The following is a 25,222-nucleotide window of genomic DNA, read 5'->3' as shown; positions in this document are numbered from 1 at the left end:
CTCGTGTTCTCTGTAGGGTAAGGTGTTGGCAACAAATAGAGGGAAGGAATACTGCAGTTATAGTAAGATGGGTCTCAAGGACCTGTCTTCTGATTATATAGGCTTGTCACAAACCCAGACAATTTAATGGTTGTACTTGGGCATTAATTGAATGCTGGTGGTCCAATAATTCCTTTTGTTGACTGTCTGCCACTGGTGAAAACCACGTCAAAACCATGAGCGGATCACTAAATAATGACAGCTAAAGTTACAAGTAAATCACAATTTTACCTATAAAAGCCACCCTTGACCTCAAGTAGACACGTGCGATTCGTTTTGGATGAAATTTTTGTTATTCGGAGATTCTAATGTATTCAAATCTCCCAATCACAATAGTAATTAATTTAAACGAATCCAAAATAACTAGGGTTGTGGAAATTAAAGATTAATTCTTTGATTAATCAATTAATTTTTTTGATTGATCAAAATTCTTTTGATCGGTACTCACCTCTCCGCCGGCTTCCATATCTTCAGGGAGTTCCGTCGGAGATCCGGTGATGTCACAGACATCAACGTCACTGGACTCCTCCCCCCTTCCCCAAGTGCCTCCGTCTAATGAAGGGAAGGGGGAGGAGTCCGGTGACATTGAAGTTCTGATTGAACATAACACGTACGGGGGAGGAGCTACGCATGACGTCACCCGCTGCTGCCCTACAGAACTAATACGATTGTCGGCTTTACATGCTGTGTTTTTATCTTTATGTGAGTAGTTTGTGTTTGAGCACAAAAATTAAATCTTATAATTAAGCGGTGAGCACTTAGATCTTGTATTTCTACCCATGACTTGGCATCCTTGCTGAGATCTAAGGAGACTTGAGAGAAGTTTATGGTCTGTGTTAACCCTTTTGATACCCGCTTGCATGACCACCTGTTTGCACAGGGGTCCATGCCATAAGGTGAGAGTGATTAGGTGGAGGGATTGTCACGCTGCTGTGAAAAAAAAAAAAATTACTTACGTCAGTGCTACAGTTTGAATTTAAAACGTATTTGTGTGAACTGTGAAGTTAAGTCATGGATTGTGGAAACTAGTGTTGGGTGATTGTACATAGTGTATACCACATTTACCACTGACTAATGCAGAGTTGCAATGCAAGGAGATCATCTAAAAGTAGTTGGATCTGTATGTGCTTTAATTAATCAAAATTAGTCAATAAATCGATTAAAAAAAAATCGATTAATCGAACACAAAAATTTTAATCAGTAACAGCCCTAAAAATAACACAACAAAACAACAAATTCAATTACATTCAATCAGATGACATGCGATCATTTGGGCCTTTTTGTTAATGTTGGAAGAATCCGAAAAATAATGTAAAGACATAATGAAGGATCCAGGATACACACACACACACACACACACACATACAGTATACACACACAGACACACAATATACACACACAGAATACACATACACACACTGAAAAGGTACTGGAGAGGCGGGGCAGCTATAATCTTGGGATTTAAAAAAAAACACAGATTTTTACATACTGTCCCTGGTTTTATTGAGGCTGGCAACCCTGATGGGGCCCCTTAGTGGCATGGGGCCCTCGGGGCAGTGCCTGAGTGCCCAAATAGTCAGTCCGCCCCTGATCAGCCAATTCTTTTTGCATTAACATTTTTCATTATTATAAAAAATGCACTACATATGAAATGGAAACATACTGCAATGAATACAGCAGTGGCGGCTGGTGTGCTTTTCTTCTGGTGGGGGCGGCAAACAACCAGCACTAACCCCCCTCTGGGCGGCGCTGATGCGCCTGCACCAGGGGCAGCCACTTACTATGCTGCGGGCAGCGGTGGGTCCGGTTTCAGCGTGTCTCCTCTTCCACAGCGCTAGGCATCCAATAGGATCGCCTGCCGCTTTGGCCAATTGGGAAACCGGTCTCACTGACCTGCCTGCTGATTGGTGGGGAGCAACTGTAGCGTGAAAATAGCGAAAATGTATTTGCTATGGTCACACAATTGGGTGGGATCGGGGGGGGGGGGAGAGTGCCCACCCTATTTTGAAGCCTATTATAGCCTCTGGCTCTAATCAGGTGTTTCAAAAAACACACCCCCCGACACAGGAATTTATATGCCCGGTGTCCTGAAAGGGGCCGGGCACATGGATAGTGGAAAGGGAGGGCGGTTGAGGTGTTGGGGGGGGGGCAGTGCCCACAATGCACGGGCCACCCCTGGAATACAGTAAGGTATAAAAGTAAAATAAGATGATTCCTACTTATTGTGTTTGGGTTGGATGGAGGGTGGATCCATCAGAATCCATCAGAATCTCTGAATTAGTCTAATGAAGGCCATACATGGTCGAATTTCGAACAAATTTTCTTTTCAAAATCAGAAAATTTGTTTTTTTTGTGGTCCGATGATGCCACCATTGATTTTTGAAAATTCGGCCGACCAAGCCTTCAATTTCACCTCATTTTGTTACAGAAAATAATTTTCTTGGCCGGGAATCTACTTTTCTCTCCGTAAATTTTCTTTTATCTCCGTAAATTTTCTTTTCTTATTACATTCCTCCCTACGATTCTCCCATCATTGGTTAGAAAATCGTTTGTTTTTCAAAAAATTTCCAACATGTCTGATTCCTCAAATTTTATTTCCGCACGAAAATCGCCTGTTGCTGCAGCCCCCTAATGTTGCGAAATTCATACGAAAATTCTTATATACGATTTTCAAAAGAAGATTCTTTCGAAATTCGAACCGTGTATGGCCGGCATTAGATTTGTTCCATTGGATACTTTTGGATGCACACAACTCCAGTAGATATTGTCCAATCAGCTCATTCCATTTATTTTTATGGGTTGGACTAGCAGGGAAGACTCGGAGTGCATAAGTTATCTCCCGAAATACCAAACATGTTAAAACACATATAGCCAACCTTCCGCAATAATTTCCGAAAATACAAAATCGATTCAGAACAACGAATATACAAAACAAATCTGGCTATACGAAACAAATCGATCTAATATAACAAATATAACAAAATAAAATGAATCTGAGACAAAGGACGTTTTCTGTCGCGCACATCTCTAACCCCAAGTCTTCTGCCTCTTGATTGGTCTTTTATTGTGATGGGTTGCCTCACTGACCAATAGCAAGGCTCAGGAGGCGGGGAAAAGACAAGATCCTCATATAACTTTAGCTGCCTATATCTCTGGATGTACTGATCTTTTTTTTTTCATTACGTTTTCACTAACTGTAACCTATAATTATTTTTATTTTTTTTGTCATGAGCTCATTTTATTTTAGTGGAAGATCACAGAGCACAGCCAGCAGACGGTTAAACATTAGAGGATGTAAATTGAAATGATCTGCAATGAAGGCAAATTAAATACTATCCAGTTATGTGTAGCTCTTGGCTTGTCCTAAAGATTCCATTTTGCTGGTTACCCTGAGGTTTTCCTTTCAGTTACTCACTGAGAAGTGGATAAAAATGTTGACATGAATCCGACTCGATAACCATCTGTGGATTGAATTACCGTTTGCTAACAAACCGAGCGGCAGGGCTTAGTATGGAACAATTACGTAAATAGGACAACCTTGTAAATAAATACATCGGAGACGTCTCCGCTATCCAGAAGGTCGTCTTGGAAACGGCATTCGTACAGCATTATGCGTCCTTCTGCCAAAATACATTAAAGCCCTTTATAAGACGGAATGTACCAACACTCGGCATCCAATTATATCATTCACACAACTGAAAATAAGAAAAGTAGTATTATCAGTTCAGGGAATTGGATTAGCATAAGGCCAATCAGTAAAGAGGACCTGTAGTAACTGCAAAAGACATTCTTGGCATGTCACAATATAGGGCAACCTTTCTAGACCATTTCAACACAGAGGAACCCCTAAAATAACTTTCCGGTCTCAGGGAACCCCTGATAAAAATGACTGTTTCTACAACTCATAATACATTACTGTGACGGTCAGTGGGAAGAATGCTCCTCACACTTGTGGTCATTGGGATTATTTACCCCCCTCTCAGATAGCTAAAAAGGTCAATGGCGTCAATGGGAACTTCACTGAGAGGGTGAAATTGCGCATTGCTCAAGGACCCCTTAGCAACCTCTGGAGGAACCCTAGGGTTCTGTGGAACCTTGGTTGGGAAGGAATGCTCCTAAGCCCTTGTACACACGGTCGGAGAATCCGTCGGAATGTGTCCTATCGGACCGTGTTGTCGGATAATCCGACTGTGTGTGGTATGCATTGGACTGATTCCGTCGGAATATCCGTCAGACCCAATTTTCCAACTTGTTGGAAATATTTCCCGACCAACTGGGCCGATCGGATATACTCTGATCATGTGTAGAGAATTTTGATCGGACCAAGTGCCACGCATGCTCAGATCAAATTCCTACATCAAAGCTATTGGCTACTAGCCTGAACGTAGTCCCATCGTAACTAAATTACGTCATCACGTTCTGAATGATCGGATTTTTCGACAACTTAGTCAGACCGTGTGTATGCAACAGTTTCGGACAAGATCCGATGGACAAAATCGGACGGATTTGGTTGTCGAAATCTCCGACCGTGTGTACAGGGGCTTAGACTTGTGGCCATTGGGAAGAATTACCCCCTTACAGATAGCAAAAAGATCAATGGTGTTAGTGAGAACTTATCTGAGAGTCAGAAATTTATTGAGGAACCCCTAGCAACCTCTAGAACGGACCCTAGTTGAGGAAGAATGTTCCTTACACTTGTGGTCATTGGGAAGAATTACCCCTTTACTAGTAGTAAAAAACATAAATGGTGTCAGTGAGAAAATATGACAGTCAGAAATTGCTCAAGGAACCCCTAGCAACCTCTAGTGGGATCCTAGTTGAGGAAGAATGGTCCTTACACTTGTGGCCATTGGGAAGAATTACCCCCTTACAGATAGCAAAAAGATCAATGGTGTTAATGAGAACTTATCTGAGAGTCAGAAATTGCTTGAGGAACCCCTACCAACTTCTAGAAGGGATCCTAGTTGAGGAAGAATGTTCCTTACACTTGTGGTCATTGGGAAGAATTACCCTTTTACTAGTAGTAAAAAAGATAAACGGTGCCAGTGAGAAAATATCTGGCAGTCAGAAATTTCTCATTGCCCAAGGAACCTCTAGCAACCTCTGGAGGAACCCTAGTTGAGAAACCCTGATAGGGAGCAACAAGATGATCACTTTTAAAAATGCTTCACCTTTTATTGTTAAAAAGCCATCATGGAGCTCCAGTCCCTTGACAGTGCCTAGGCTGAGATGATGTCATCAGTCTGCTGCAGGCTTTCTATTGAACCATGGTGGAGGTAGAATGTCCCTTACACCTGTGGTCATTGGGAAGAATCACCACCTTACAGATGGTGAAAAAGATCAATGGTGTCGGTGGGAACATACCTGATAGGCAGAAAGTGCTCATTGCTCAGGAACCCCCTAGCAACCTCTGGAGGAACCCTAGTTGAGGAAAAATGCTCCTTACACGTGTGGTCATTGAGAAGAATTATCCCTTTACGGAAAGCAAAAAAGATCAATGGTGTCAGTGGGAACATATCTGAGAGTCAGAAAACTCTTATTGCTCAAGGAACCCATTGCAACCTCTGGAGGAACCCTATTTGTGAAAAACCCTGATATATTATTATTATTCTAATACGCGATTTATATAGCGCCTTATATAGCACGTGTATATTATACACAATTTATATAGTGATTCATATGATATAGAGCAACAAGATAATCATTTTCAAAAAAGCTCCACCTTTTATTGTTTAAAAGCCATCCTGGAGCTCCAGTCCTGTGGCACTGCCTAGGCTGAAATGATGTCATCAGTCTGCTGCAGACGTTCCATGGAACCTTGGTTAAGGAAGAATGCCCCTTACACTTGTGGTCATTGGAAAGAATAACCACATTACAGATGGTGAAAAAGATTAAAGAGGAAGTAAACCCTGATGAGTTTACTTCCTCTTTGATTCCCTGCAAAGGTAAAGCATAATGGACTACTATGCATCGCATAGTAGTCCATTATGTGTCACTTACCAGACACAGGAGCCAGCGATGTCACCGCTGTCCCCTGTAGTCCAGGGCATCCATCTTCTCGGTGGGTCTCTCCCGCGCATATACATGGGAGCTGCCACTCGCGGCATATCGCTGTTGACAGCGGCGCGCTCAGTGCGCCTTAAATCTAGGCTTACCTGTAGGTCAAAGTGGTTGTAATGGGTTTACAACCACTAAGATTAATAGTGTCAGCAGGAACTTATCTGATAGGCAGAAACTGCACATTGCTCAGGGACCCCCTTAGCAACCTCTGGAGGAACCCTAGTTGAGGAAAAATGCTCCTTACAGTTGTGGTCATTGGGAAGAATTACCCCTTTATGGATAGCAAAAAAGATCAATGGTGTCAGTGGGAACTTATCTGAGAGTAAGAAACTAATCACTGCTCAAGGAACCCCTAGCAACCTCAGGAGGAACCCCAAGTTGGGAAACCCTGGTATAGAGCAACAAGATGATCATTTTCAAAAAGGTTCCACCTTTTACCGTTAAGCAGCCACCCTGGATCTCCAGTCCTGTGACATTGTCTAGGCTGTGATGATGTCATCACCATGCTGCGGGCATTTCCTCAGACTCCTCTTCCCAGTGATCTTTCAAACAAAGTGCCAGGCTGCAGCAGGGAAGTGATCTGCGTTAGACATTTGTGAACACAGCCAAGAAACAGCATCACAGCACTGTTCAACTCTACAACACCCCTAACAGGACCGGGACGAGGTCTTCTAGAGCCCAGGGCGAACATACCAAACTGCGCCCCCCCTCCGTCAAGATGTATGTGCATTATATGTCAGCAAAAGCACAGTGGAGGCAAGTATGACATGTTTGTTATTAAAAAAATAAATAAAAAACAAAGCTTTACAATCACTTTAACATTTTTGTATGACTTTTATCCTGTGCTATATACTGTATGCTATTTTTGGTGCCCTCCACGTAACATCCGTGCCCTCCACGTAACTTCATTGTATTGGTATAGTATGTCTGAATATGAGAGACAATAGTTATCGATCGTGTTTAATTGTGATACGTTTTTCCTTTTCTTTTGTCTGAAAGCACCAATAAACATATAAAAAAAAATAAATAAATAGAAAGACAAGAATTCTTGCACCATGGGGCCAGAAAGGCAACTATAAACAGGGTCGAAAGTAGGGAGCGGAGGGGGTATACTGTATGCCCCAGGAGCCACACTGAGAGGAGCGCGTGCCTACCCGTCAAACCTAGACAGGTGGGGCAGCATCAGGGCTGAAACTGAAGGGGAGGGGGGGGGCAGGGGATGCATGTGTCCCTGGCACCACATTGAGAGGGACGCCGCTGATTATAAAACATCATTTTTTTAGTGGGTGCCTCTTCTTTATGGGGTCTGCGACTGCTGACCTTCTGAAAGTGCTGGTTGCTTGGCTGTTATGCTGCCATATTGGCTTTAAATACCTTTTGATTCTCCGACTTGGAAAAAGTAAAGCCCCGTACACACGAGCGGACTTTTCAACATCCAAAGTCCGACGGAATGATTCCGTCAGACTATTCGATCGTGTGAGGGCTGCAACAGACTTTTGATTCGCAAAAGTCTGACGGACTTTAGAAAATGGAACATGCTTCAAATTTTTCCGACGGAACTCCGCCGAACCCAGTTCCTCCGAAAAATTTGCTCGTGTGTATGCTATTCCGATGGACTAAAACCGACGCTAGGGCAGCTATTGGCTACTGGCTATGAACTTCCTTATTCGAGTCCAGTCGTACGTCATCACGTTCGAATCCGTCGGAGTTTGGTGTGATTGTGTGTGGCCAAGTCCGCTCAGTCGAAAAGTCCGTCAGAACTCTGTCGGAACTCCGGCAGAACTCCTTCGGATGTCTGTCGGACATTAGTCCTCTCGTGTGTACGGGGCTTAAGAGATCAGAGAACAATCGGAGGTCCTTATTTGCACAAAAGTATCGAAGCCAGTGGATCAGCATCACAGCCAGGCACCCAGCCCTTTCAGAAAGAGAGGTCAGCAACGGGAGCCTATGTCTTGATAGGTTATCTTAGTTAAGAAAATGAGAGAAAGAACGGGATGGGTCATTCATAAGGTCAGCTCTTCTTTCAGAAGCTTCCATACCTTCTTGCGGCCATCTTTTTTGACCCGGGACTTGGACACGCAGGTGTTGTGTTTGGTAGATTTGAACGACTCCAGCCTCCGCTTCATGTTTTGCTGGAAGACCTCCTTCTCCTGGCGCTCCTGCTCATCCTGCGTCATAAAATGGCGACTGTAGCTTGACTTGCACTGCAAGAGGTTCAGACAATGAGCTCAATTCACAAAGCTAACACACTGGTATAAGCATCCTTATTTTCAAAAAACTTGACCATTATTTCCGGTTGAGTCCAAAGAAATTTAAAAAAATGACAATCACATAGCTGAACACAGAGCGCCTAAGGCTGGCGTTTAAGTTTTTGTGCATTGAGACCAATGACAGATATCTACATTGAAGATAAAATCCATAACTGGTTGACGTTTAGTTTGCTAGAATATCATAAGCAGCTACCATTTATTTTTAAACACAATTTTCACCTTTTTTTTAGCCACTTCCTGTCTACATGCTAGACCTGGACCTGTTTCCTGATAGTGAACATTGGCCTGTGCAATGTGTGTCAACTTGCCCACCATTAGGCCTCCTCAGGGGGTAGGTTGACTACCCAATCTAAGAATTAGACTGACTATCTAATCTGAGAATTTATCAGAGGATAGGTGTAAGTACTTCCCCTTTCTGAATGCCCCCTTGTCTCTGCCCCCTACCCACCTCCATGCACATTCTCTTGGTGCCACCCCATGCCCACCTGCCAGTACTGCCCCTTTTACAGAATACAGAACCATTCATTTTGTGATGGATTTGTGAGTAATTTGTATGGAACTTGTTAATGATAACAAGAAACCAATAAAATAGATTCCCTGCAGCCAGTAACAATAGGCACCCTCAACAACAGCAGACCCCCCCTAGGGTTGCCACTTTTTGATCAGGCCAAACCCGAACACATTTGTGGCACAGGGCAATTTTTTTTTGCAGTAAACACTATAGGACCTGGGACACATTTGGGTGCCCCAAAGAGAGCAGTAATGTGGCGCACAGAGCACGCACTGTGGGTGTGCCCAAATTGCTCTTGCTGACATCATCTCCCCACCCTTAGTGATGCCAAACCTGGCCCCAGAAAGCAGCCCACAGCTCCTGGAGGGCAACAGAATTGTGTGTGACTCGGTTACTTGGGGAGCCACAGCCTGGTCTGAATTATGTGTCTGGGTTTCAGGCAGGCTGAAACCCAGACACATGACTTAAAACCTGGTCTGTCCAGATTAATCTTGGACAGGTGGCTACCCTACCCCCCCCCCCCCGCAACTAGGGTTGCCACCTGTCTGGGTTTTGAATCATCATGGGTCCGGGATTTAGACCGGGCTATAGCTCCCCAAGTAACCAAGATAGTCACACACAAACCTGCTGCCGCCCAGGAGCTGTGGGCGGCAGGCTTGGCATCAATGGGGGGGCAGGCTGATGATAAGAGCAATTTGGCCACACCCACTGTTTGCTGTGGCACGCTATGCACACCACATTACTACTACTCTCCTTGGGGCACCCAAAGGTGTCTCAGACCGCTAAAGTGTTCGGGTTTGGCTTGGAAAAAAAGGTGGCAACCCTACCTGCAAAACAATCAAAAAAATACCCCCCCCAGTAACAACAGATCTACCCCAGCAACAATAGACCCCCACCAGCAACAACAGATCTCCCAATAGCCAGCACCATCCAGAAGTCAGCAATAATAGACCCCTCCCTCAACAATAGATCCCTCCCAGCAACATAAGACCCTCCCAGCAATATAAGACCCTCCCAGCAAAAACAGACCCCCTGCAGCACTCAATATCCCCCCCTGCAACATTAGATCCTCCAACAGTCAGCAACAACAGACCCTCAGGCACACCCCACCAACCCTTGCCATTCAATACAAGTGCAGGAACTGTGCTGCTCCGCAGGTCCTTTAGATTGTTCTATGAACGTGGAAGTATCTCTTTAAAGGACAGTAGATTCCATTTAGTAGGGTCTTACCATGCGCCGTGGCTTGTAGAGGCCCCCCCTCAGCACATGGTGCATGACGGCGTCCTCCCTGTCCCGCCCACTGCGCACTGTGTCTATGGCCTGCAGGTCCAGACATGCCTTGCTTCCATTCTCTCTGCTGAGGGGCAAGAAGCAGAAAGAAGTCAACAAAAAAGAAGAGTACTGATGGCAGAATAAAAACAATGGATGTAACCAACCTACACACAAACGTTAAGCCTGGCTTAAAAACGGTCAATTAAAGCGGTGCAGAGGTTTCTCCTCAGTGCAAACCACAGATAAAAAGGACCACCTGATTCAGACATATAGGAAGCCGTTGTTTGTTTTCCAATATTGACTTTTCCTCTAAGGTCAAGCTTGGCCCCACCCCTCTAACCACCTTATTGGTCTGTGTGATTGAGTGCCATATTAGTGGCTCAGTAGGGAAGCCTAGGAGAGGGCAAGGTCAAGTTTTACAGGAAGCATTGAGCAAACCAATTCAGCTGCCTATTTGTCTCCATCTACCAATTGCTTTGACCTTTTGGTTATGGATTATTTTTGTATGTTTTCTATGCTTAGTAGGCTCTGGGAAAGTTTCCTTCTATTCCTGTTCTTGTGGCAAATCAAAATGTTCCATTTTCCATTACTTTCAATCCCAGGGACAATGATCAGCAGGGCAAAAAGAGAGTGGATCTCTCAAGCAAAGAAAAGGCAATAAAAACGTGGGTTATAAACCTTCCAAAATACACCGCACCCCGATAAAATAGAGTTCCAACTTACAGGAGGTTGGTCACGGAGGTCTCAGACATGGAGGCACGGCTTGGCATTGATGGCAGAGAAAGCCTGTCAGGGGACAGTATGTGACCACCCTACAAGAAAAGAGACTAGAATTAGAAGTGTGAGGACATGTGGATGGCTCCACAGCCTTAGCCTTGTTCTGCTCGCTGTACATCATTGCCCCCCCCCTTTTTTGTGACATTGTAAATATCAAGTTCCATCTTTTGTGGACCAGTGACCACAATGATTAGTAGACCAGTGACCACAATGATTAGAGGACCAGTGGCCACAATGATTAGTGGACCAGTGACCACAATGATTAGTAGACCAGTGACCACAATGATTAGAGGACCAGTGGCCACAATGATTAGGGGACCAGTGGCCACAATGATTAGGGGACCAGTGGCCACAATGATTAGGGGACCAGTGGCCACAATGATTAGGGGACCAGAAGCCACAATGATTAGTGGACCAGTGACCGTAATGATTAGTGGATCAGTGACCACAATGATTAGTGGACCAGTGACCACAATGATTAGAGGACCAGAGACCGCAATGATTAGAGGACCAGAGACCGCAATGATTAGAGGATCAGAGACTGCAATGATTAGAGGACGAGAGACCGCAAATTGTTAGGAGACCAGTGACCACAATTGTTAGGAGATCAGAGACCGCAATTGTTAGGAGACCAGTGACCACAATTGTTAGGAGACTAGTGACCACAATTAGTAGGCCAGTGACCACAATGAGTAGCAGACCAGTGACCACAATGATTAGAGGACCAGTGGCCACAATGATTAGTGGACCAGTGACCACGATGATTAGAAGACCAGTGGCCACAATGATTAGAGGACCAGTGACCACAATTATTAGGAGACCAGTGACCAGAATTTTTAGTAGACCAGTGACCACAATGATAAGCAGACCAGTGAACACAATGATTAGAGGACCAGTGGCCACAATGATTAGTGGACCAGCGACCACAATGATTAGAAGACCAGTGGCCACAATGATTAGGAGACCAGTGACCACAATTATTAGGAGACCAGTGATCACAATTATTAGGAGACCAGTGACCACAATTATTAGTAGACCAGTGACCACAATGATTAGAGGACCAGTGACCACAATTATTAGGAGACCAGTGACCAGAATTATTAGTAGACCAGTGACCACAATGATTAGAGGACCAGTGGCCACAATGATTAGAGGACCAGTGGCCACAATGATTAGTGGACCAGTGACCACAATGATTAGAGGACCAGTGGCCACAATGATTAGAGGACCAGTGGCCACAATGATTAGTGGACCAGTGACCACAATGATTAGTGGACCAGTGACCACAATGATTAGAGGACCAGTGGTCACAATGATTAGAGGACCAGTGGCCACAATGATTAGTGGACCAGTGACCACAATGATTAGAGGACCAGTGGCCACAATGATTAGAGGACCAGTGGCCACAATGATTAGTGGACCAGTGACCACAATGATTAGAGGACCAGTGGTCACAATGTTTTTCAGGGAAACTGACAAATCGGATATTGTTTCTCCTCTGTCTGTCTTCCACGTACTCCAACTTGTCAGCGTGGGCATTAACTTCTCTGTGCATGTGTAGTACCTTATCCTCCATAGGGCGCATCACATCTTCCATGTCACAAATTCTTTGCTCAGCTTCTGAGGCTCTCTCCCTGATGTTTTGTACATCCTTCTTCAAAAAGGACATTTCTGCCCTCATCCCATCTATGTGCTCAGTGAGAGTGATTTGGCAGGTGAAAATAGCCTCCATAATTTGTTTTAGGGACGGTTCCTCCTAGCCCTTTGTACCCTGTATCAGTGTGGGGATGTCTATCTAGGGACAGTCCTCTCTTTCTTCCAGGGGATCTGCGGGGGCAGCGGGCTTACCTTCTCAGAGTGTGTGGGAGGTTTATCAGCTCCGCTCTGCTGCGTACTGCTTGGGCCCTGTTCCCCAGGCATAACGGGATAAGCTTCCATGGCCAGTTCCATCAGAGCTTTCCCGTATTTGACCATCCCTAGATGTTTAGCAGGGTCTCGTGAGTAAGGGTGTGCCGGTGTTGTGAAGGATCTGTGCCTCTGTCACTCAGGATATTATCAATTTGTTACGTCCCGGTCAGAGCTCCTGAGAAGCGCTGTTCACATGTCGGCCACTGGCTCCGCCCCCCGTGGCCACAATATTTAGTGGATCAGTGACCACAATGATTAGAAGACCAATGACCACAATGATTAGTGAACCAGTGACCACAATGGGACACCTGCCTTTACACGCACATGAACTTTAATAGCATCCTAGTCTTAGTCCGTAGGGTTCAATATTGAGTTGGCCCAACCTTTGCAGCTGTAACAGCTTCACCTCTTCTGGGAAGGTTGTCCACAAGGTTTAGGAGTGTGTCTATGGGAATGTTTGACCATTCTTCCACAAGCACATTTGTGATGTCAGGCACTGATGTGGATGAGAAGGCCTGGCTCGCAGTCTCTGCTCTAATTCATCCCAAAGGTGTAATATCAGGTTGAGGTCAGGACTTTGTGCAGGCCAGACAAGTTCCTCCACCCCAAACTCACTCATCCATGTCTTTATGGACCTTGCTTTGTGCACTGGTCCAAATCATTTGGTGGAGGGGGGATTATGGCGTGGGGGTTGATTTTCAGGGGTTGGGCTTGGCCCCTTAGTTCTATTTAAAGGAACTCTTATGCCCCGTACACACGAGAGGACTTATGTCCGACAGACTTCCAAAGGAGTTCCGCCGGAGTTCCGACGGAGTTCCGATGGAGTTCCGACGGAGTTCTGACAGACTTTTCGGCCGAACGGACTTGGCCACACACGATCACACTAAACTCCGACGGATTCGAACGTGATGACGTACGACCCGACTCGAATAAGGAAGTTCATAGCCAGTAGCCAATAGCTGCCCTAGCGTCGGTTTTAGTCCGTCGGAGTAGCATACACACGAGCGGAGTTTTCGAAGGGGACCGGGTCCGGCGGAGTTCCTTCGGGAAAATTTGAAGCATGCTTCATTTCTAAAGTCCGTCAGACTTTGGCGAATCAAAAGTCCGTTGCAGCCCACACACGATCGGATAGTCTGACGGACTCGGTCCTTCGGACTTTGGATGTTGAAAAGTCCGCTCGTGTGTACGGGGCATAAAGGCGTCAGCATACCAAGACATTTTGGACAATTTAGTGCTCCCAATTTTGTGGGAACATTTTGGGGGTGGCCCCTTCCTGTTCCAACATGACTGCCCACCAGTGCACAAAGCAAAGTCCATAAAGACATGGATGAGTGAGTTTGGGGTGGGGGAACTTGACTGTCCTGACCTCAACCTGATAGAACACCTTTGGGATGAATTAGAGTGGAGACTGTCCAACATCAGTGCCTGACCTCACAAATGCTCTTCTGGAAGAATGGTCAAACATTCCCATAGACACACTCCTAAACCTTGTGGACGGCCTTCCCAGAAGAGTTGAAGCTGTTATAGCTGTAAAGGGTGGGCCAACGCAATATTGAACCCTACAGACTAAGACTGTGATGCCATTAAAGTTCACGTGCGTGTAAAAGGCAGGTGTCCCAATACTTTTGGTAATATAGTGTATATTGTTTTTCTGAGCCTTATACTTCTTAAAAACCATCTAAGTGGGAGAGGTTTGGAGGATGTTGGGCTGCTGGAGGAAATGAGAACAATCATATGTGCTCCATCAGTGCTTTCTAAAAAGGTTCCTCCAGCTGCCAGGCCAATCCCTGCCTGACTCATGGTCTATAGCGATGCCGGATATCTATTTCTGCTCCTATGGATGGAGCTGCGGCCGGCGACGTCTCTGGTCCGCAGCTGTGAGATTAATAATCTGTCATCCTGCCTCGTGTGGACATGACAGCTCTGCTGACTGCACAGTCCCCTAACCCCCCCCCCCACCGACTTCCCCGAATCACCACAAATCCCCAGTGTTTTCATTAGAGTTTCCAAAGACTGGTTCACTCCATCCCTAACCCAGGAACAAAAATGTGATATATCGCAGCTTACCCGTCCTTAGATGTGATGACTGCATTATAGCACAACTCTACGGTATCTGAGGACCACAAATTGAAAATTTGAGAAATCACTCTGAAACCCCCCCTCCTCCCAGTATTTCTAGCTGCGGCCATCTTAAGTAAGGGCAGATGATTCATGTAGCATTTACTTCCTGGAATCCATCTGCCCTTAGCTCAGGCATGCAGGTGTTCCTTCAGATTCCACAACCTGTCAGATTAGGGGACGAAAGTGACCACATGCGTACCACCGCTACCAGGTTTGCTCACCTGACAGAACATCTGCAGTCAGAAGAATTTGCAGCGGACATCTTAGTACACCCAGCTACGTCTTGAGTTTCAGAGTAGTTTTAGCAATAAAGTGAGCGTATATATAAATAAATATAGTGTGACGGGAGTCACTTTTGGGCTCAGGGTGACTGGGAGAATATATCTTGGATTACTTAAAATGGGACGGTAATATTTATCCACAATATCTCCCAGGATATACTGGGGCGAAAAAAGCGCCCGGCCCTTAAAGGAATTGGATAGGGATCTCAGACCGTCCGTTCGGCATTCCACAGACACAGCTGTGGTTTCTCTCAGATGCACCCGGTGGATCTTTTTCGGGGACACTAAGGATCCCCCCACCTACTGGCAGTAAAAAAACTCACACCCCAGTGCTATATTTTAATATTGTCTATCTGTGGGAACCTTGGAAATTGGAAAGCCATCTACACTGTCTGACCTGCTCCGTTGTTTTTAAATCAACACCATGTTACACCTGTATAATACTATATTCTGATATAATTTTGCTCTATGCTATATATCTACCCCTGAGGAAGGAGACTCCCAGCGCCCCGAAACGCGTAGGGTGACGAGCTCTATAGCCAATTGTATTCTGTATGGGTGATAAGCTTATCAGGTGTTTGTACTATGTTTTGTTGATCACTATGTTGTTCATTTTTCTATGATATGATGTTATATTAATCCAATGAATACATTTTTTCTAGTCTTTCATTATCGGATGTGGCACAACAAAATTGCAAAACTTTACCGTTCTATATAGCTTTCAGGATATATGTAAAGACTATTCTTGGTTTGTTTGATTCTGAACTCAACATGTTAGTTGAGAGAGCTGATCACATTGGCCTCTAGAACTGGGTAGGAGCCGGACAGTCTACTCCTACTATAGTTTGTTGCCTACTAGGCTGAGGAGGTGGGGGGGGGGGTGGTCACTGTTTGTATGGTTACCTGTAATTAGCTCCTGCTATTGTGAGAAGGAGTCCTGTGTTTATACTAATGTGTGAAGCTCGGTATCAACAAGTCTGACCTGTAGTAAAATCCTCCTGATTAATCATACAATGCCCAGGAAGGCACGGAGTCACATCGGCTGCTTTAAGGGGTTAGTTAATTAGCTCATGTTAATTCTGTTTCTGGTTACAGTTGTATTGTTATAGTAATATGAGCAGGAGGGGGGAACCTCCTCTTCTACTGTATATAAGACTGTATTCCGGTTCTAATAAAAAAGAGAGTCTCGTACTTGGGGGTTAAGAATTATTCGTATGGGTTTCTTGTTCGGCTGATTGGAGTGTTTGGTAGCTGCCTTTGTGTTCGGAAATTGAATGTCCTAAATGGCTTTAACCCCTTTCATACTCGGGGTGTCGTTACATATAGTATGTTTCTTTTCTTTATTCCCAAAATGCTATAATGATTACGAGGTCTCGGAAAGCAGAATGGCAAAGTACCAGACAGGGATGCAGAGGCAGGCCATTCCCATCCAATATCTCACAACAACAGCCCTGAAGAAGGGGGGAGTTAATACCCCATAAACCCGTTGGCTTGATGTACATGTTTATATTTTTAATGAAACATCTTATGAACTATACATCAGAGTTGCAGTTTTGTGAACACCGGGCGCTTCTTCTATCCTACCCAAGACTTTTTTGCCGAATCGACCATAAGGCCTTATGAACTTTATGGAAAGGAAGTAGCCCAACCCTCCCCCCCCCCCCCCCCAAGAGGGTCCACTACTGCCATTCACTGTTGGGCACAACCTACTGGAAGGGACTTTTTCCTCTTTGCCCACGCTATCACCCAACCACAACTATTGACTGATCCAGTCAGTCCAGCACGGTCTCCAGCACAAATCAGTTATTTGTAGGAAACCATCCATGAGGTTTTTTGGAAAACTTGCACCCCATTATATATTCAGTTATTCAAAGAACGGTATATACAGTACATTGTTACTCCCCTATGACTAAAGTAAGATAAGCAGTATTGGTCACATATTTCAGGGTACCACAAATATGGAGGGACACGGACACTGGCAGGGGATCCTGGTCACCCAACCAGGGCCGGCGTTTCCCACTAGGCAAACTAGGCAGCCTTCTAGGACGCACTGCTGCCACGACCCACTGACTTCCCAGTTAGTCTGGCCGGAGAACACAAGGCGGAGGAGGCGGACATAAGGTTGGCGGAGGAGGCAGGCACAGCTGGGGAAGCAGGGGGAGTCAGGCATGAGGTCGGCGAACGAGGCGGGCACAGATGGGGAGGCGGAGGATGCGGGAATGAGGTTGGCAGAGGAGGCGGGCACAGCTGGGGAAGCAGGGGAGGCGGGCATGAGGTCGGTGGAGGAGGCTGGCACAGCTGGGGAGGCAGAGGAGGTAGGCAAAAGGTCGGCGGAGGAAGTAGGCACAGCTGGGGAAGTGGGGGAGGCGGGCATGAGGTCGGCGGAGGAGGCCGGCACAGCTGGGGAAGCGGGGGGAGGCGGACATGAGGTCAGCGGAGGAGGTGGGCACAGCTGGGGAGGAGGAGGCGGGCATGAGGTCGGTGGAGGAGGCGGGCACAGCTGGGGAGGTGGAGACATAGCTGCAGTCTGGTGAGTCTGCTTTCTTATCCTGTCACCCGTGTGGCCCTAGGCAAGACTAACGGCACCCCGAGTGTTAGTCTTGCCTAGGGCGCAAAATAGTTAAGCACCGCGCCTGCAACCAATCCCATGCAAAAAGTGCCTGACACAATACACAGCTAAGAAAGGATGGAGGTGGAAAGGCCAATACCTGGTCTGCCAAGATTAAGGCATCGCGGATGTTGAGTTTGTAGCAAACCTCCCAGATTTCGTCTTTGATCCGGTACGCGGATTTCCTCATCAGCCATTGGCTTAAATATTTCTTATCAAACTGTTCCCACCTGTATGATGAGAGGAGAAATAAAAGGTTAAAGTGGTGTTGAACCCAAAACTAAAACTGTAATATATTGCAGCTCACCAATCATTAAATGTGGTGGCTGCACCAGTTCCCCGCCTCTGTTTTCATCTGGTGATCTGTCCAGTAACACCCCTGCCGTATTAGAGCGCCCCCACTCTGGATAAAGGAGCGACAGTGACACCTCTGGACAGCAGCATTGTCAGTCTGGGGGGAGGGGAGTGTTAGATGGGCTAGCAGATTTAGATACGCTAATCAGTGGCGTCACTAGGGTTGGTGTCACCTGGTGCGGTAAAACATGGTGTCACCCCCCCCCCCCCCCATTCCTGTCTAGGCTGCCCAGCACTCTGTAGGCAGCACACGGTCATGGGACGCCCTCCAGACTGGACGCTGTAAATAATAATATAGAGTGGGATAGTGGCAGGGTAGGGTAGTATAGGGTGGTATAGGGCAGGTTGGGGTGGTTTAGGGCAGATTGAGGTGATATAGGGCAGGATGGGGTGGTATAGGGCAGGTTAGGGTGGTACAAGGCAGGTTAGGGTGGTATAAGGCAGGTTGAGGTGGTATAGGGCAGGTTGGGGTGGTACAGGGCAAGATGAAGTGGTACAGGGCAGGATGAAGTGGCACAGGGCAGGTTGGTTTGGTATAGGGCAAGTTAGGAAGGTATAGGGTAAGTTAGGACTCTATGTAGTGACACTGCACTGCATTTACTTAGAGCATGTTTCATGCCTGCAGATGGGCGTGGCTTCAGCAATAGTGAAGGAGTCTGTGGGAGGAGTGGAGAAGGCAGCCACACCCCCAGCTCCTCCCACCAACTCCGGTATAATTAGCCTGACTGAGGAGTGTTACAGGCAACCTCCCCTGCACCGCTGAGTGCCCTGCTCCACTACAAGCAACAAAATGCAGTGTTTAGCGGCGGAGGCCCCGGTGTCACCCCTCTGGCGGGTGTCCTCCGGTGTGGCCCGCCACCCCCCTTGCCCCCCCCCCCCCCATAGCAACACCACTGATGCTAATAAATTAAAGCCAAACTCCAGCTGACACTTTATAAGCAGTTACAGCAGTTTTTTTCCTTCTGAAAAAAAAGGTTTTACATGAATAAACAAAAGCTGTGTATTGTAAACACCCCTGCCAGTGTTAAATGGTTTGTCTCATCCATGTAGCTGTTACATTTGTTGGAGAGCTTGTGCCTACTTACTGGCTGGATTACCAGATAAAAAACAGGAGAAAGAAAACGAATGCGGCCATCACATCCAAGAATTGGTAAGCTGCAATATAATAAATGTTTGCTTTTGGCTTTAGTGCCGCTTTATGGATCTGCAATATTCACATGTGATTAATGATAGTTTCAATAATTTTGGAATTACTCACTTATCCCTCCAATGGTGATAGCCATGATGGCCGACTATGTCCTCTACAGCTGCCAGGATATGATCAAAAGCCTCAAAGAGACAGGAAAAAAAATAAAAAAATCACCATAATTATTACGTATTGTAAGAATAAGAATCACCTAATCCTAAATCTTCAACAATAGGATGAAGCCTAAAATGAGGTTTTATGTTGTGCACACCGGCTTCATCATCACCTATAGAAGATATTTCTTCATTTGTCCCTCTTCCTCCTTCTTACAAAAACCCTAGAAATTTTTATTTAATTGTTTTACACATTTTTGGGGGTTTTTGTGCTGCAAGGCCACACTTCCAGGCTTCCAGACGGGGGGCCGCGGCACCACTTAGGGCTGCCACCTTTTCCTCAAGGCAAACCTGAACACTTTAGCGGCGCACAGCAATTTTTTTTTTATAGTATAAACTATACATAGTGTATATTTTGCAATTAAATAACATTTCTAATCATACGAACTTAATCACAAGAGTTCCCCTTTTACGTCTGAACCTGCAGAGTTCCCCTACACTGTAAGAGTAGACTCTGATGTAAGGGAGAACTCGGTAAGGGAGAACTCGAAGGACTCTGACATAAGGGATGTTTAGGAAACACTGGGAACTCTGATGCATGGAGAGGACTCTGATGTAAGGGGGAACACTGTGGCTTCTGGTGTAAAGGGGAACTCTGATGTAAGGGGTGCTCTGAGAACCCTCATTTCCCTTAGTGTACTCATTCAGAGGCAGGAGAGAGAATAGGGGGGGGGGGGGGGAATTCAGTCACAGACAGGAGTGGATGGTGAGCTCATCCACCCCTTGGCATCTCTCATCCAGATGCATCTGAGGCTGCTGGACTTCAAATTTCCAGCCCCCACTTTCCTTATCTGAGGCACAGCGCCAGGGATTAGAGTGTGGGTGAGCAGACACAGAGGGGTGGGGGCGGAAGGAAGAGGAGCAGATTGAGCCCTCTCTCCTCTCCTGTCTGGGTGTGTGGCAAGGGGGGGGGGGGATTGTTAGTGTTGGCTTTGGGCAGTGTGAAAGAGAGTGTAACAGACACTCTCAGCTTAGACAACTGTAGCCAGCAACCCTGCTGGGAAGCCATAGTCCAGTCTGAATAATGTGTCCGGGTTTCAGGCAGTTTTAAACCCGGATGCATGATTCCAAACCCGAACTGTCTGGGTGAATCCCGGGCAGGTGGCAATGCTAGCACCACTGCCTCCTAATATTGCTATGTCACAGTTATCACAGGAGGCAGTGCATTACTAATACAAAGTGGGGAATTTTGGGACTTTAGATGAAGCACATAAACATATGTGCCTCCATCCCCGGTTCAGGTAAACAAGGAAGGGGTATTTGGGATTTTAAATGAGGCTGTTGACTGTTAGAAGTTAATAGTATGTGGACATTTTTTTTATTAACATGAGTAATATAAATACAATGCAATAACAAAAATCATATAAAAAAGTAATATCATATATGTACACATGCACGCATGGCATTGAAATCAAAAATTCATAGATATATACATGAACAGCACATAGCAAAATTAGATAATAATATAAAATAATATAAATTCATGTATGTACATACCGGTATGTCATTTAGCTTGGCAGCACAAACCGGTTTGAATGAATTGATTACATTAATAAAGAATATGTATCTAGATATAAATCCGATTAAGGCATATAGCTACAGCCTGAACGTGTTTCGTGTAAAAAACACTTCCTCAGGGTCTCTACAAGAAACAAAATATAATTAATCCTAATGTTAAAATAAGCACAACAGGAAAGGACAAGATCATCAGTCCTGAGTACTTACATGCAACGGATAAGGACGGGTTGAAATAAGTGTGGGGCCAGGGCCATATTAATAGGATTCAAATTTCATGTATACATCTATGAATTTTTTATGTCAATGCCATGTGTACATATATGATATTACTTTTTTACATGATGTTTACTATTGCATTATATTTATATTACTCATGTTAATAAAAAATGTCCACATGCTATTAACCTCTACCAGTCCACAGCCTCATTTAAAATCCCCAAATCCCCTTTCTTGCTTACAGTGCATTACTAAATTGCATGTTGCACCCATTCGCACAAATGCAGTGGAGCACTATAGCAATACGGGCACCCAACTGCCTGGAAGAGTTTGGTGGCGTATCTGCGCATGCACCTTTTTATTTTAAATATGACAGTACAGAACAGAAGCAAGGGGGATGTAATCTAGGAGGGGGTTAAAGCAGATCTTCAGTCATAGTCAAGTTGCCTCCTCTCCAAATCTCCTTTCCTCTTTTACATGGGGAAAGCATTTTTTATTTTTTTACTGAAAGGAAGTTCAGCAACACCCCCATCCCCCCTGCCCCGGGCAAATGACCTGCACTGTCTTCCCTTTGCCTAGAGCTCCATTGACAAAGGAGTGGGGGGGGGGGGGGGGGGGGCCTAGCAGCATGTCATCACAAGGCCCGGCAGCTGTACCCGGAAGAGCTGGCAAGCCTCCAGATGTGCCCCGTGACTGAGCGGGGCACAATTCTGAGAGGACTCTGCAAGAAACTGGTGGATCCACTGGGCGGGGGAGTATCTTAAATGGTTACAACCCGCATCAGGGTAGGCAGGGGTTTATAAAAAAAAAGAAAAAAAAGGGGGGGGGGGGGTATCTGCTTTATTTTCCGCTTTAAAGTGTATCTATAAGCATTTTTTCAGTTTTGGATAAAGTAGAGCCCCTGTCACTTTTTATTTTTTGCTGTGTCCCATTGGTGTGATTTCACGTCACTTCCTCTTCTGCAGACACAACAGGAAGTGGGAGGAAATCCCATCTTAGTGAGATGTCTTTGGAACAGGTGTGCCCCCTTGGAAGATTTGCCTTTCACTTGTTCCGGTGACTTGAAAATGTTGGATTTTCTCCTCACTTTCTGTCTCAGTGACACAGGTTATCAGAACAGATAGAGAAGGCGAATCATCCTAGTTGGGGCACAGACAGCAATTAAAACTGGGCTGAGGTCCTAACCCCTCGCCAATCTATCCAATATAAAAGAAAAAAATCGTATGTACTGGGTTCCAATTGTCTATTTAGCTTTATGAATTCAATTATGAATTCACTTTAGCACTTCTTTAAAATGCCCTCTGCCAGAAGACTTAACTCCCGTCCATGCCAATGTGATGACTCCCCCCTGCTGCACACCCCATCCATGGCCTTTCTTTCCTCCAAACCACAGAAAACATGAGCAGGTCTTTGTGGTCGGAAGAGGACACCTAATTAGATGGCATGGATGATTTGCCAAGGACGGAAGTACAACAGCTGCTGGGTGGGGGGGGGCGAAGATCTGAAAGGCTTACATGCTCGTGTAATTCCTCATTTAACGTCGGCTTGTGCTGGTCTCTTCTTTTCACTTTCAGCCACTTGACAAGCGGTTTGATGGTCAGGCCCTGAAATAGAAGCGAGAGGGTGGCCATCTTACTCTACATGCAGCAAATGAATCAGCTTATCCAAATGTTGTGTGGCTTTGTGTATGTGGGAAATCTTTTTATCTTTTCACCCAAAACAGTGGGTTCCTGAACAAGAATCCTTAAGGGAGGACACAACCAGGAGGCAGTTGTCATCCCATAGCTGTTCTTGAACAGGGATCTTCATGGATGTATCACATCTAGGAGTCAGCTGTTGGCCTATAACATAAAGGTTTCTGAACAAGGACCTCCATGGAAGAATCATAACCAGGAGACAGCTGTCACTCATAACAGTAGGTTCCTGAACAAGGGCCTTCATGGAAGGACACAACTAGGAGACAGCTGTCACTCATAACAGTAGGTTCCTATACAAGGGCCTTCATGGAAGGACACAACTAGGAGACAGTTGTCACACCATAACAATAAGTTCCTGAATAAGGACCTTCATAGAAGGATCACAGCTAGGAGACAGTTGTCAACCCATAAGGGTAGGTTCCTGAACAGGGACCTTCATGAAAGGATCACAACTAGGAGACAGTTGTCACTCCTTAACAGATAGGTTCCTGAACAAGGACCTTCATGGAAGGATAAAACCAGGCAATAGTTGTTACCCTTTAACAGTAGGTTCTGGAACATGGACCCTCATTAAGGTTGCCATCTCATCCCTTTAAAACCCTTTAAAACTGAACACATATTAATTACACAGTTTCTGTGGATGTAATTCATATGTGTTTGGGTTTAAAGGGATGAGGTGGCGACTCTAACCCTCATGGAAGGATCACACCTATGAGGAAGTTGTCAGCCCATAACAGATAGCTTCCTGAAGAAGGACCTTCATGGAAAGGGTAAACCAGAAGATAGTTGTCACCGATAACAATAGGTTCTGGAACACGGACCTTCATGGAAGGATCACACCTATGAGGTAGTTGTCAGCCCATAACAGATAGGTTATTGAACAACAACATTCATGGAAGGATCATAATGGGGGGACAATTGTGACCCCATAACAATAAGGCCCTGAAGAAGGATATTTATGGAAGTCTTACAACCAAGAGACAGTTGGCGACCCATAACAGGAAGTTCCTGAACAAGGATCTTCATAGAAGGATCACAACTAGGAGACTCAACACTATAAGACTATGCCCGACCCTCCACTGCATCATGTTGGTCAACATTGCACAAGGGAAGCACCATGTGTTACATGGAGGATGAGGTTTCTTGGATACAACTATGACATTCTGAGTATAAAGAAAGTTCATATACATGTGAGAGATGCACTTAGAAGGTCAGTTGGGGTTTTTCCAAAATCTGACCTAGCATAAATTTTCTTTGCATGGCTGCCTGACATTTCTCAGGGTGGGTTTCCTAATGGTGACAACAGTGGGCCATGCTGGTGTAATGTATGTTTAAAAAGCCACTTGTAGCACCCAATGGGAGCCCATGTACTAGAGGGATTACGCTGAACAAGACCCTTAATAGCAGAATCACCAGGTGGTATTTTAAGGAAAACAGCAGGTTAGAAACCTGTAAATTTATTTTGGACCTTTTTTAACTTTAATTAAAGCCATTATATGGGAACAAGTGGAAAAACCCAAACCTTTCCTTCCACCCCTCTTCAAACCTTAAAAAACACCCTCCCTATGCCTTTTTTAAGTTACCTACATCAGTCATCACATGACCCTCCATAGAGCCACTTTTAGGAAGTGAAAGTAGGCAACCACCACCACAACAGGCCAGCCACCAACCACTCTTGTCGCTGACCTTCATTGTGATATCACTGTGCCATCACCCGAGTCCCCAGGGTGCTTTAAGAACCCCATCAATGGACCCAATGGGAAATATACTCGACACTAGGCATACACATGTGCACCCAAAAAAGATCTTTCTACACTGTAATGAAGAAGCAAGAAGACTTGGGACCCGGCACATCACTTGACCTCAAACATGACCATTTCTTTTTTGCATTCCAGTACTGATGATTTCTTACAGCCACATTCTGTCACAGTGTAATAACACAAAATAACAATTAGGAGACAGTTGTTACTGCATACCTGAACAAGTAGCTTAATAGAAGGATCACAACTAGGAGGTAGTGATCACCCCATAAGAGATAGGTTCCTGAATAAGGCCCTGCATGAAAGGATCACAACCAGGACACATTTGCCACTCCATAACAGTTAGGTTACTAAACATGGACCTTCATGAAAGTATTTCAACCAGGAGACAGTTGTCACACCATAACAGATAGGTTCCTGAACAGGGATCTTCATTGAAGGATCAGAACCAGGAGGCAGTTGTCATTCTAT

The 25,222-nt window shown here is 45.4% G+C and overlaps 1 protein-coding gene across 1 annotated transcript in view; it reads right to left on the bottom strand.

The window, feature by feature from the left end:
• Positions 1 to 25,222, bottom strand: part of SLC9A5 (solute carrier family 9 member A5) — a 161,045-nt gene that overhangs the window by 37,245 nt on the left and 98,578 nt on the right. The window contains exons 8-13 of the mRNA XM_077451806.1: positions 22,809 to 22,898; positions 19,460 to 19,530; positions 17,948 to 18,077; positions 10,876 to 10,964; positions 10,111 to 10,237; positions 8,139 to 8,303 (exon numbers count right to left, since the gene is read on the bottom strand). Of these exons, the coding sequence (XP_077307932.1) occupies positions 8,139 to 8,303; positions 10,111 to 10,237; positions 10,876 to 10,964; positions 17,948 to 18,077; positions 19,460 to 19,530; positions 22,809 to 22,898 (672 nt within the window). The remainder of the gene's footprint in view (positions 1 to 8,138; positions 8,304 to 10,110; positions 10,238 to 10,875; positions 10,965 to 17,947; positions 18,078 to 19,459; positions 19,531 to 22,808; positions 22,899 to 25,222) is intronic.

Source organism: Lithobates pipiens, unplaced genomic scaffold, assembly GCF_037356315.1.
Source record: "Lithobates pipiens isolate NorthernLeopardFrog02 unplaced genomic scaffold, aLitPip1_a1.2 Scaffold_10, whole genome shotgun sequence".
Taxonomy (NCBI): domain Eukaryota; kingdom Metazoa; phylum Chordata; class Amphibia; order Anura; family Ranidae; genus Lithobates; species Lithobates pipiens.
The sequence above is the reverse complement of the archived record's forward strand: the minus strand, read 5'-3'. Positions and strand labels throughout refer to the sequence as shown.